The following is a 13,717-nucleotide window of genomic DNA, read 5'->3' as shown; positions in this document are numbered from 1 at the left end:
AAATTTGTTCCATGACAGACAATTATTTTTTCTTAATTTGTGTTTTTCTTTGTATCTGCATCTTGTTAGCTGTAACTAACGGGACTCTGCCTGAAGTCCATTAATGTTGTTTTTGTTTAGTGTAGTTACACTGAAGTTACAAATCCAGTAATACTTACTTGCACCATAGCAGCAGCTTATTTAAGTGAAGAGAGGATACGAAAAATGAGTTATCATGTGTTAATGTAATACTGCCAGCTATTAATTAAAGCCTTCCCTTATTTGGTTCTAGAACCGCCTGACCCACCAGAGCTAGAGATTCGTGATGTGAAAGCTCGTAGTATGAACTTGCGTTGGACTCAGCACTTTGACGGAAACAGCATAATCACTGGCTTTGATATTGAATATAAAAACAAATCAGGTAATAAGACTGTACTTTTGCAGGTTTCTCTAAAACATATGACAAAGATATAAGCTGTTGACTTCTTTTCTCTATTGAAAGCTTTATGTATTTAATAGTTTCTGTAAAAAGTGTGTAGGAACCAAAATTCAAATTTTTACAGAGCTGCCTTCAGCAAATTAATGGTTTGTTTCTGTCTTGAGTGACATACAGCTGACTATGTGTGGATTTCACATCAGATCCTTGCTCTGTATCTTATTGTATGGGTATCAGTTTCAATGCTACTGCCCCACCTTTCACTCACAGTAAGACTTGCTGCCATAGAGGACCACTGTCAGCTAAGGTCTAATGGCAGTGGTGTGTCTAACCTTGTTAGGAGCAAAACAGATCTGTTTAAGGTTGACAGATTCTTCTTGTCAATAACTTCTCTAGTCAAAGATGCTGGTCACCTAATAAAATTAAATCTAAATTTACTGTTGGAAAGGAATTTGTAGGTCTCCAAACAACCCCACCAGTCACAAGGTAGCATTCTTATTAAATGCTGACTTGGCATTATTTGCTTTTCCCTTTACATCTCTGCTGGCAGTTTTTATTTGAATACACTCAGTATGTTCTTGTATCTGGTCACTTGGCCCATGACTGCTAGATCAAAGTCCATTTGGTCAGAATGAAAAAAGACTGAGAGAACTTCATCAGAACAAATCTGTACCTTACTCTGAGATCTGACAACCTTGCAATTTGTTATGGTGCAGGGAATTGTTCACTTCCTGGGGAGATGTAGGGTATTTCTGCTTTCACTTAAAATGTATCGGTATACGAGTGGGTCTTTTCACCTTGACTGAGAAGGTATGAGCCTAGTAGTCTGATGTGAAGAAAACCATACGCCACATATCTGCTGACATTTCTTCCTCTCTAAGTTGCCTTATTTTCTGCTAAGGGTCATACTGCAATATGCAATATTCTACTTTATGTGCAGTATGCAATCCTCACAGTGTGCGTGTGTGTGTGTGTGTGTGTGTGTGTGTGTGTGTGTGTGTGTGTGTGTGTGTGTGTGTGTGTGTGTGTGTGTCTGTGTGTGTGAGTGCGTGCAATCTCATGAGCCCACATTTTTAAGTGTTTTCTTGCTGTTTACATTAACTGTATACTTCTGTTTCTCTTTCTGTGCTGCTGTCTTCTGATACCTTCTCCACGTTTTTTGTCTAGAGAACTCAAAAATATTTTAAGCTTATTCATTCCTTTCTATTTTTGTTGGCTGTCTAGGCCCCTTTTTGCATTTTACCACCTCCACCTTGTACAAATACTTGATCTTACTCTTTTTTTCCCAGTGTTTTTTTCCATTTGTGCTTACCTACTCATTTACCAAAGAATTCTGACACACACACACACACACACACACACACACACACACACACACACACACACTGTAGATGGCATAGTGGATGATTAGAACTGCCTTATTTGTGAGGAATTCTATTTTACTTTGCCTGTGTACCTGGGAATGTTTTTGTTTTATTTGCAATATGCTGCTTTCACCATGCATGTACAGTGTGAGGGGATGTTTCTCACTGACTGTGATCTTCAGTTTAGTTGGGTATATTTGGGTATGATATTGAAAAGTTTCCTTTTTTGTGTTTGGAAATCTCTGGAGTATTGATAATTTATATCTAATTTGTCATGAAGTTTTTCTTTATTTTATTGCTATGTCCTTTTCCTGTGGTCTGGATAATGGCTTAAAGTAGTTCATTTACTCAGTTAACAAACAATAAAGTAAAATAATAAGCAAGCCTTCCTTTATGTAGGATGTGCCCCATATGCTCTGACAGTTTGAAATGGTGTATGTATGTGTGTGTGTGTGTGTGTGTGTGTGTGTGTGTGTGTGTGTGTGTGTGTGTGTGTGTGTGTGTGTGTGTGTGTGTTTGTGTGTGTGTGTGCCTGTGTCTGTGGTATGTGCATGCTTGTCTGAGGAGAGGGTATGGGGAATGTGATGCAATGGAGAGGTTTCCATGTTACTGTATGGATAAAACAAGCTACCTTCATCATCAGAACTGATAATTCCAGTTTAGCCCAACAGAAAAGAGGTGAAAAAGTGGACTCTTGATGTAGTTTTGAGCAAATAAAGAAAAAAATTATAGAGCAAGTGAACTGGGGATTCAATTTCTTTGAGTGGCACAGTTTTTTCCCCATTCTATCACAGCACATCTCCTTGAGGGCAGTTTTCAATGGAATGTTTATGAATGGGGTGGTAGTGATAACTGAAGTGAAAACAGGCCTGTGTGATAAATATCATTCCTCACATCCTATGCTCTGTCTTTAAAATGATGACTAGCCAGCAATTTTATTAATCATTGCCAAAAAAGTACTTTAGCATGTATATACAGTAGTGTGGCATATCCCCCACCCATTCTACCCAAGATACTGTTTCCTGCACTTTTGGTTTCTCTATGTGTTTCTTAAGTAATGCCTTATAAATTTACTTGGAGCATGCCAAAAGACTGCTCACTCTGTTGGAGGTTTAGCAGTAGGAGTCAGTATTAGTAGTACCTAGCTAGACAAATATGAGCGGATTTTGCAAAAGGCTAATATGATTTTAATTTATCCAACATTGTTGGTTTGTGCCGAATTCCAAAATGTACACCAGTTTGGCTAGTGAAATTTTCGTTAAGGCCAGTGAATGCCATTAGTTACGAACTCTGTTGGACAGAGGTGGCAACATTTAATTATAGCCACCGAACAACTGAGCTATTGCTGTAGGAGACCATGGTGTAGTCTCATAGGTAAGACAATAGCATGCATGTTGCTGACAAAAAAGTATGATATGTTGCAGAAATCAAGTCAGTATTGATTCAGCAATTTATAATGCAAAAGGTCATTCAGATCATGAAGTCGAAGGTTTCTTTTTCTTTATTCTTGTGCTTACTTATTTTTTCTTAGCTTTGTAAGTCAGACTGTCAGTATGCTGTCTACTTACAGATGCAACCTGGGAGAATATACAGCTTGATGTCAGATGGAGTGCAAGTGAATTTAGATCTTAAAAAAAAAAAAAGAAAAATAAGAAAACAAGAATACACAGTGTTTATATGAAGAAAAAAAAATACATTGTTTGCTTGGTTATGCACAATAAGTGATACCTGAGGCATTCAGACTCGGAAGTGCATTTCAAGTGCAGCCTTGGAACTGAATCTCACAGCCAGACTGTGCCCTAGATCTCAAATGAGAACATTTGCCTGCAGGGCAGTCTGTATAAACACAAAATAGTTGGATAGTGTTTCTGTATACATAACATACTTGCAGAATTATTTTACTTTTCTGTATTTTGTATTTTTAAAATTCAGAATTTATTAGAATATAACAAATACTAAAGCACAGATCGTTGATTACATATATATTACTGACAGCAAAAGCAATGGTCTGCCTTGCTGGAAAGAAGAAAGCATAGAAAAAAATGAAGATGAAGAGCTACATTTTACTTTGAAAAATAGAGGGTGTGAAGTAAATCTTTCCCCACCAAGAAATGGAAGTTCAGGCAAAATAGGAAATGGTCACAAATGGAACAAAAACGGTGGTTGAATTGCAAGTACCATTTAGAAAAGCTACATAGAGAGTATGCCAGAATGGATACAGTGCAGGTGTTCATTAGATTTTATGTGTGCACTTTTCTGAGGATAATATTGGAGATGGACTATAGCCTATTGTCTGTAATACAATTTGAGAAACAGTCAATTTAAAAAGACAGGAAAAAAGGAAAAAGTCCATTAGTTAATTAGACAAGCAGTACAGGAGATGGGGCATTGCAGGTTTAAACCTCACTACCAGTAAATAAGTCATGCAATGTTAAATATATTATTAAGCTTTACTTTTACACAGGCATAGTCTGCATAGCTTTGGAAGTGAGCAGACAGACTTTCATCCTATCTACTGCAACTGACATAATTAATCCCAGGTCAGTTATGCTAAATGTGTCAAAGTAAAGAAATGTGACAGTATTAATCTACATCCAGTAAAGTCATATCAGATGCTAAAATTCATTTTATTTGATGTATGTATTTATGTATGTTGTATTTGCTTACTTAACTTATTTATTCAATCATTTATTATTCAGCATATTTTATTTTACAGGTGGGTAGGCTGGACCTTCAGTTTTTCAGCCATCTATTAAAGGAAAACAGAAAATAAAATAAGTGAAGTACCAAACACTGTTTACATTGCTAAATAGCATGCATTAGATACATTTGTCAGTAGTCTATGTCAGAGTAACACAAGTGTTCATCACATTGATCACTGCTGCAGTAGAGTTAGCTATATGGGTTACATCGTCCCGAGGATATAACAGCCTGACAGCTTCCAAAGCTTCAGGACACCTTCCACCTGCCCAAACTGTCTGATGGCTTGAAATGAGCTGACTACAAGACAAGTCTGGGTGCAAAGCCCTTCAAAGCTTTACTGCCACCAAAGAGTACGTTTGTCTGAGGCTTTTGAGGATTGACAGTCGGTTTGTACTGTTCCTTTGCTGGGCAGATAAATTCCCTTTGGGGAAAAAACTTCCATTCAATAATTTTTGTTATTAATACTTTCCTCTTCAGGAAAGTTATTTTAAAGGTAGAAGTTTGTTTTAATGGACTGTCAAAAGACTATTATGTACTTTTAAACTGGAGCCCTCTTTTTTCCTTTCAGTTTAAAAAGTGTTTAAAGTAACTGGAAAACATTTTTTTCTGAGAAAAGATTGTAGTTATTTTACTTTGTGGGGCTGGTAAAGTGTTTTAAATTGCTTTTTACTGTGTTTTTCTGTGAAAAAATGTCATTTAAAGCCTTGTAGTTTTTACTGGCATCTGCTGCTTGTCTTCACAGCGAAAGAGACACAATTTCCTGCTTGACCATGAAACAGATTGTCGGTCCCATGGTCAGTTCTTCTTCCAGCCACAAAAAGAAAAATTTAATCAAACAGCCTTTGGCCCCACAGCAGGCTAGCAGTTTGCTTGAGCCATGGGTTGGCGACTTTGCTGTCTCCATTTGTTGTACCTTAGACCATTGATCTTTTACCCTAAACCCCTCTATTGTAGCACCCACAGCCATGCCATATGGACCAGAGGGCTAGCCATGTCATTTGTTGTGTTTGGGGTCTTCTCAGTGGGCAAGGGAGATCCACTCTTGTTGGCCCTGGGAGAGGGAACAGGGAAAACTTCCTGTTTTGTCAGAATGTTGTGCCCATCCCTGTGGAAATTATGACATTGTGGACCCATTTCTTTTTCTGTGAAAACTAAACCTGTATCTACTCCAGTTTACTGGGTCTGGCTTAGGGTTTTATTCAGGATTTTGATCCTTCTTTTTTATTGCTTTCTGGTAAAAGAATGATACCGCTTTTCCTAAAGAGATTCAAGATTTTGAATCTGCACAGGAAGATGAAAGGACAGATGCAGGTTTCCTCTTCAGTTTTCTTATTCAGACTAAGAGGAGAGTTCAGTTTCTGATTCTCCCTTTGGAGTTCCTGTCTCTTTGAGACTATGTCCGCAATGTGTCAGTGTTTTTGGTGGGAGTACACTGAGATTTCACAGTCCCTCAGAAAATGTTATGAGCTCTTTTAGAAGGAATTTTCTGAACCTTCATTTCCTCCACTTCCGTCAGTTTTGGAGGATGTGTATGTGTCTGCCTCTGCCTGTAAATTTTCCTTCTTAGACCTGTTTGTGATGTCTAAATTCAAAATGATGTAATTTCACAGTCTGTTGTCTCTTCTTCCTCATTCAAGTTTCAAAGATGTTTATCATCACATTCCTTTTCATCCAGACTTCAGGTTTTTCTGTGTCAGGATCACATTATCAGTTCTCTGCCTTACCCTTTGGATTATGCACTGCACCAAGATTGTTCACAAAGTGTCTAGCTCCATTTATAGCTTGTTTCTGGCTACAGGGTATCTTTTTTTTCCATATTTAGATGACTCGATTATCTTTGCAAAACCTTTTTCAAATTGTCAGGAATCTCTCTTGGACGAGAGATCTCTTACACAAGCTGGAATTCCAAGAGAAAATTTTAAAGTTTTTTTTGACTCTGTCACACAGGATTGTGTTCACTGGGTGTCAGCTGAACATCTCAGTTCAAAGAGCTTTTCTTCCACAGGATAAGATAAATGTATGTCTGAATTTATTTTTAAGGTTTTCCACTCTGACATTGGTCACTGCGGGGGAATACCTCAGGATTTTGGGTCTCGTGGCATCTGTTATTCTCATGATACTCCTGGCAAGACTCTACATTTGAAGATACAGTGGTGTCTGAAGTCTGTTTGTCTCAGCGTCAACATCCCTTGTCTTTTCAAATCACGTTGTTGGGGCTTGTCAGTATTGAAATTACTTGGTGGAGACAGCAATTATCCCTAAGTTCAGGTCTCCCCTTTTCCTTCCCTGTTCCAAAGCAGTCAGTCATCACAGTCTACTCTGACTTTGCTTGGAGAAAAGTTTCAGGAAGAATAATAACAGAAGATGTGTGGAACACCTAGGACAGACACAAACACATGAATATAAAAGAAATGCTTGCTCTGATAAAGGCACTCAATTCTCTAAATCATCTGGGCGGCTGCAGTGGTGCAGTGGTTAGCATTGCCGCCTCACAGAAAGAGGTTCTCCAGTTCAATCCTCAGCTGGGGTGCTTTCTGTGTGGAATCTGCATGTCCTCCCTGTGGTCGCATGGGTTTCCTCCCACATCCCAAAGACATGCTGTAGGTGGATTGGACACTCTAAATTGGCCCTAGGCATGAGTGTGTGTGTGTGTGTGTGTGTGTGTGTGTGTGTGTGTGTGTGTGTGTGTGTGTGTGTGTGTGTGTGTGTGTGTGTGTGTGTGTGTGTGTGTGTGTGTGTGTCTGTTTGTGCCTTCTGTGGAAGGTTGGGTGGGCTGGTAACTCAACACCGTAAAACTCCACTGCCAACCATGAGTGGATAGCTGATCTGCTGTGGCGACCCCTAACCGGGAAAAGCTGAAAGAAGAAGAAGATCTGTCATTCCCTGGACCTCTAGAGGCTGTTTCAGACAATGGCAAATTCATGTATTACATCTACAGGCGGCGGTGGGGGTGGGGTGCTTTGCATGAAGACTAGCCATGTTAGCTTGGTATATAGATTGTCAGCGCAATCTCGCTCTTGCAGGCATCCTTGAGTCCATTAGAGTAATACTGTATGGCAGACAAGCTGAGCAGGAGAGGGCAGATGCTCACATATGCAAACTAGATCAGGGAGGAGTTCCTCTAGTAGAACCATTTGCCTCCACTCCAAGTAATCTGCGGACAAGATTCTGCTACAGGACTGTATGCAAGAAGGCCTGAAATACAGAGCTGTCTTCTTTTCCTTGGGTGGGAATGCTTCTGTATGCTTTCCACCCTTTCACTGATATCCAGAGCACTTCTGACGATTCAAGGAATCCGCCAAGATCATTCTGGTGACTCCCTTTGTGGCCCAGGCCAGGGGTAATTACCACAAGCTTTTTCACAGAATGGATCTAGTCACATAAGGTCAGGGTGATTAATACACTCTAATCCCAAACAACTTCAACTGACTGCCCATATAATAGGGTTTTAATTTCCTGTAGGCACCTGTTTACTGTGGATGTGCAGCAGGTGCTAATGGAGGCAAGAAAGCATGTTACTAGGAAATCATACATTAACAGATGGAAAAGGTTTCCTAGTTGTTGCCAACAAGATAACCAGCACCTATTCAGGGCTAGTTGTTTTCTGGTTTTACATTATTTAAGCGAGTTACAGTTCTGTGGCCTTTTTTTACTCCTCTGTCAAGCTCCATTTATTGGCCATTTCACCATGTCTGACTATGGATACTCCTGTTTCAAGGCATTCTCATGTCAAAATGTTTTTGAAAGTGGTTTTACTTGAGGCTTCCAAGAAAACTGATATCCTCTTCTTGGGATCTTAATTTTGTGTTAGAGAAGCAAACGCTTCATTTGAACCAGATAATCTGACTGACTTGACATTTTTAATATGGAAAACAATTTTACTGATTGCTCTGAACTCTGCAGGAAAAGCATCTGAGTTGCAAGCTCTTATGGAAAGTCAACCCTATCTCATTTTCCACAGAATTAGGGTTTCTTGCAAAACTAATCTGCCTTTTATGCTTAAAGTGGTACCCAAGTTTAATTTAAGACAAACTATTTAATGTTCATCGTGTTTCACTGTTGTAGTCATTACTCTTGGGTTATCCTGCTGGCAGGCTACCCGCAGTCGGCCTGAATTCCAAAGTCCTGGTCCGGCATCGGTTGCTGTCGCCTCTTCCCTGGCGTCAGTGCGCCAAGGGTATAAAAGATGCAGCCGACACCATTTTCTTCAGTCTTTCTTGCCGCGCGGTGCCCAAAGCAAAAGCAGTTCGCAAGTGCTGGTCAGCCGACTCCTGAGATTTTCACAATTGAATTTCAGATCCGAAGTCTTCATTAAAGCTAAGTACCCCATTGGGGAAACTTTTTTCTTGCTCCATGTCAGAAAAAGTTAACAATTGTATTTCTTGAGGGAAGCAAATACCTCATAAGGATTTTTATTCTTACTGTATTCCTTGCCTAGGCCCAGATCACAACATTGCTTGCTGTCGGTTTTGTGTTAGATTTAACCAATGCACTATTAAGCGTCGGTACGATTTTGCCTTTCATTACTTTGGCCGAAGGTTTAATTATAAAATGCCATTGGAACAGCCGACGACCGGAGTTTATAAAAAGCGCAAGGAAAAGGACAGTCATTCAAGGTCCAAAACCATCGGTGAGGCCCTCGCTAGGCCAGTCGCCGGTTCTCACTGAGGCGCTTTTGCAGCCCCTGATGCCCACTACCTCAGAGCCACAGGCCGCTTCTGACTCCCACGTGGAGCCAACTAGGCCTCTGGATACTCAGGGTATTGGACCCTCGGAAACTATTCCCTCAGATGGGTCCGGAGTCACTGAGCAGGCATCGGCTTCTGAGGGTGTTTTCAGACCTACACAATTATATGTCAAGTCAACCTCAGCTTCAAAGACAAAGACTAAAACAGCTCTAAAGACAAAGAAACAAGTACAGCATTCTCTTGGACAGACTTCCATGCCTAAGAAACAGATGCTTAAAATGGCCGAAGACCTAATTACTTTGATCAGGGGTTCCCATCCCCCTTCTGATAAGAGGCATAGGCAAGAGACAGAATATGACTCTTCTGATCAGGTTTCAATTTCCTCTGATTCCTCTTCTGAACAGGGATACTCTATTCCTCCCTATGAGGGCTCTGATGCTGAAGAATCTATTCCTTCAGCCTCTCCTCCTGAGGATTATTCTTTTGGGGAAACCCTGCATACCATGAGGGAGCATTTTCACTGGGAGAGCCAAGATTACTCACAACCTAAGAAAAGGCTCAGAGACCTTCTGTTACTACCTCAGCACAGACCTCTTGCTATTCCACCTGTACTAGATATTGTAGATGATGTATTTTCAGAGTCCAGCCTGTCTCCTGACTCTTTACCCCCTGCACCTGCTAAGCCAGACAGAATTACAGGGTTCCTGACTCTCATAAACTTCTATATAAAAACCCTGCTGCTGACCCAGAAACAATATCTCAGGGTCCCAAAGGGCTCAAGGCTTCCAAGGCAAAAAACCCTGTCCCCTCCGATAGGGATTCTAGGGCAGTGGAATGATGGGGGAAAAAAGTTTACACTTCTGCTACCTTGGCTGTAAGGGCTTTAAATTGTCAGTTTCATATGCTTAAATATCAGCAATATGTAATGTCACTGCTTAAACAGAAAATGTTGACAAATTCTGAATGTTCAGATAACAAGGAAATGCAGGATTTATTGCATGCAGTTGAACAAGTGGGAAAGCATACTTTGCAATGTGGTTTTGATTCACTGGAGGCCTCTTGCAGGGCCGCTGTTATGGGTTCTGTCATTAGAAGGCATGCTTGGTTAAAGGAACAGAATCTGCCTGATCATGTTAAAGCAAAATTATTGGATGCTCCATTACAGCATGATACTTTGTTTGGTGTTAAGGCAGAAGAGGTGTTGAAGAAAATGGAGGATAAAGCGAAATCCATGCAGACAGTTAAGGATTTCTTACAGGTACAGCCACCCAGATTTAGCAGGAACTGGCCTACAAAGAATTGGTCCTTTCCAGTATCAGACAGACCACAAAGAGGCAGATACAGATGCCCCAGAGGCAGATCTCAGCCCCAAGGCTCCTACAGGCCTAAACAATGGGGTGCTTCTAACTCCAAAAGCAGAGAAGACCAATCACAACCATACAGGAAACAGTCCCAATGAATTTCCTCTGCCAGATCCAAGCACTTATCTTTTGGCAGCCCCCTTAGGGAGAAACCTAGCACTTTTTTCACCAAATTGGAACATAATTATCCAGGACAAATGGATCTTGAACATAGTGTCTCAGGGCTACAGGTTCCACTTTCACACCCTGCCAAGGGCAAAAGGTATGCCAGAACAGCCACACAATCAATGGGCAGAGGCACAAAAGCAAGTTTTGTCCCTCATGGACATGAGGGCCATTCAACAAGTACCACAACAAGAGCAGGGTCAAGGATTTTACTCGAGACTTTTCGTGGTGCCCAGAAAGGAGAAAGCCTGGAGACCAATATTGGACCTATCTATACTAAACACATTTCTGGATGTTCCAAAATTCAAAATGTTGACTCTGCAGCAGCTACTGCCCATGCTGGGTGAGAAGGCTTGGCTCATAACTTTGGACCTAAAAAAGGCATACCTGCATGTTCCAATCAGGCAATCTTGCAGAAGATACCTCAGATTCATAGCAGGCTCAATGCACTACCTATTCTCTGCACTGCCCTTTGGCTTATCTACTGCGCCCAGGGTCTTCACAAAATGCCTGGCACCAGTAATTGCATTTTGCAGACAAAGAGGAATTCAAATATATCCTTACCTGGACGACTGCCTTATTCAAGCAGAGAACAAAGACATTCTACTAAAGCATCTGGCATTTGTAAAAAGATTACTAATTTGTTTAGGGTACACAGTAAACTAAAAGAAATCAAAACTAGTACCCTCTCAAGAGACAATATTCCTGGGTGCAAGCTTAAATACAACTGCCCAGATGGCTTATCTCACGCCAGACAAACAAAGGCAACTGACTTCTTACTTCAAAATGTTGGCAACAAAGACCCAGTTATCTGCAAGGAAAATCCTGCAGGCTTTGGGCTTCATGGCATCCTGGATTCTGCTAATTCCATATGCCAGACTGCATATGAGGAAACTACAATGGTATCTAAAAAGTGTTTGGACTCAACATTGCCACAGCCTGGAAACATTAATTACCCTCATTCCCTGCCTGCAACAGGAGTTTCGATGGTGGGCACAGGCCTGTCACCACAACAAGGGACATAGGTTCAGAGGTTCATAGGTTCATAGGTTTATACTAGGCTATCTGCCCTAAGGCATTTATAAGCCTAGCCCAAAGTTTTGTGGCTTACGCCACCCCTTATATGAAAAAATACTGTGCCCATTAGTTTGTTGTGCCTCTGTCCAGCAGTGACACAGAGATGATTCCTGGGGTAAACCTACGATCTCCCATCCACAGGTCAAGATTTCTCTTGAACAGAGCCAGCGAGGTGCTCTGCCTCACATGGGCCGGGATTTTATTCCACAGCATAGGGAGTCTCTGAGTGATAAATCTATCCCTCCAGCACGTCCTATTTATATCCGTGCTAAGGTTTAAGTCGCTTGCTCTAGTGGTTTTGGTGGATTTGGATTTTTTGAGGTGGAGCATGTCCATTAATTCTGGGTTGGACATGGCCTTGTATGTCAGGCACATGTCACCTCTGAGCAGACGGTATGCGACTGAATAGAGCTGGAGTTTCTTCAATCTGGCAGCATATGACATATTTTGGAGTCCCTTTATCCTTTTGGTGAGGAACTTTTGGGGTCTGTGCAATTGCTGCAGATGTCGGGTGAGATACATCCCGAATGGGGCATTGTACTCGATCATTGGTCTGATAAGTGAAGAGTACAGGGGAACAATCACCTCACTAGATCTGGATGTGAATCCCTTCATGATCAGGTGGGCAATGTAGAAGGTCTTTCTAACCACTTTAGCAATGTGAGTGTCAAAAGAAAGGCCACTGTCAACCTGGGTCCCCAGGTCCCTGATAACCTCTTCTGTGCTTAGTGGATTGCCACCTATATGGTAGCTTGGGGTTACCTTGTTTTTCCCGAAGGGTATGACTATACATTTTTTGGCGTTTAACTTCAGGCCATGGCTCTGGCACCAGCTATCTGTTTCCGTGAGTCCCTTCTGAAGGACATCCGTGTCCGATGCACTTTCCACTATGGCGTCCAGTTTGCAGTCGTCTGCAATCTTTGTCAGCCAAAGTCCTCCCATGTTGGCCTGTACTTCTGAGAAGTAGATGCCGAACAATAGGGGGCCAAGGACCGAGCCCTGTGGGACACCACTTGTGACCGGCTTGAGTCTGACATAGCGCCAGCAACTCTAACCCTGTGAGTTCTGTCCTTAAGCCAGTTTGCAACCCATCTTGTGACATATGGGTTTACATTTAAGCTGGTAAGTTTTTCTACAATACCCGAGTGGGGTATTGTGTCGAAGCCTTGCAAGGTCAAGGTAGGCTGTATGGACTGCCTTTCCTCATCAATGGCCTTGGTGATTGTTTCGAAGAAGTTGACCAAGTTCAAAAGGCATGATCTTCCCTTGACGAAGCCAAACTGGGTCGGGTCCAATGTCTGCAAGTCCCCTATATCTTTGTTTATGAGCTCCATTATGATCCTCTCCATAGCTTTGCAGACTAGACTTGTTAAGCTTATGGGGCGGTAATTACCAGGGTCCGTAGAGGCACCGCCTTTGTGGAGTGGGACCACAGTTGTCGTACGCCACTCCTTGGGCACGTATCCTGTGGTAAGGCTGAGATTAAACAGCTGACTTATGTGCGGGTTTAATTCCTCATTTAGCTCGTGTAGCACACAGCCGGGGACACCGTCTGGTCCCATTGATGCTGTGTTTTTAGCTTTAGAGAGAGCAGCTTTCACCTGCGCATTTGAGATGTCTGGGAGGCTACACTCCGCTGGGATAGTTATCTCTCCTTTAGGGGGGCAGAGGGGGGTGTAGTTTGCACTGAACCTGTCTGCCAGTATGTTGGCAATGTCTGTGGGTTCAGTGATTTTTGTATCATTTTGGACTAATTCTGAGCATATCTGGGAGTTTCCACCCAGGTTCCTAACATAGCTGAAAAAGGCCTTATGATTGTCCTTTGAATCCATGGCAATTTTTCTCTCAAAATTGGCCTTAGTTGATTTTATGAGTGCTCGTATTTTTTACTAATAATGATCAGGGTGACTTCCTTTTATGGATTTTGTTCTATCATGTAATAGC

The 13,717-nt window shown here is 41.6% G+C and overlaps 1 protein-coding gene across 1 annotated transcript in view; it reads left to right on the top strand.

Moving 5' to 3' along the window:
• DSCAML1 (DS cell adhesion molecule like 1) overlaps positions 1-13,717 on the top strand; it is a 1,743,400-nt gene that overhangs the window by 720,768 nt on the left and 1,008,915 nt on the right. The window contains exon 8 of the mRNA XM_044080956.1: positions 272-400. Coding sequence (XP_043936891.1) covers positions 272-400 — 129 coding nt within the window. The remainder of the gene's footprint in view (positions 1-271; positions 401-13,717) is intronic.

This window comes from Protopterus annectens, chromosome 8.part0 (genome assembly GCF_019279795.1).
Source record: "Protopterus annectens isolate FY-2018-M chromosome 8.part0, PAN1.0, whole genome shotgun sequence".
NCBI lineage: Eukaryota > Metazoa > Chordata > Ceratodontiformes > Protopteridae > Protopterus > Protopterus annectens.
This window is presented reverse-complemented; position numbering and strand designations above follow the sequence as displayed.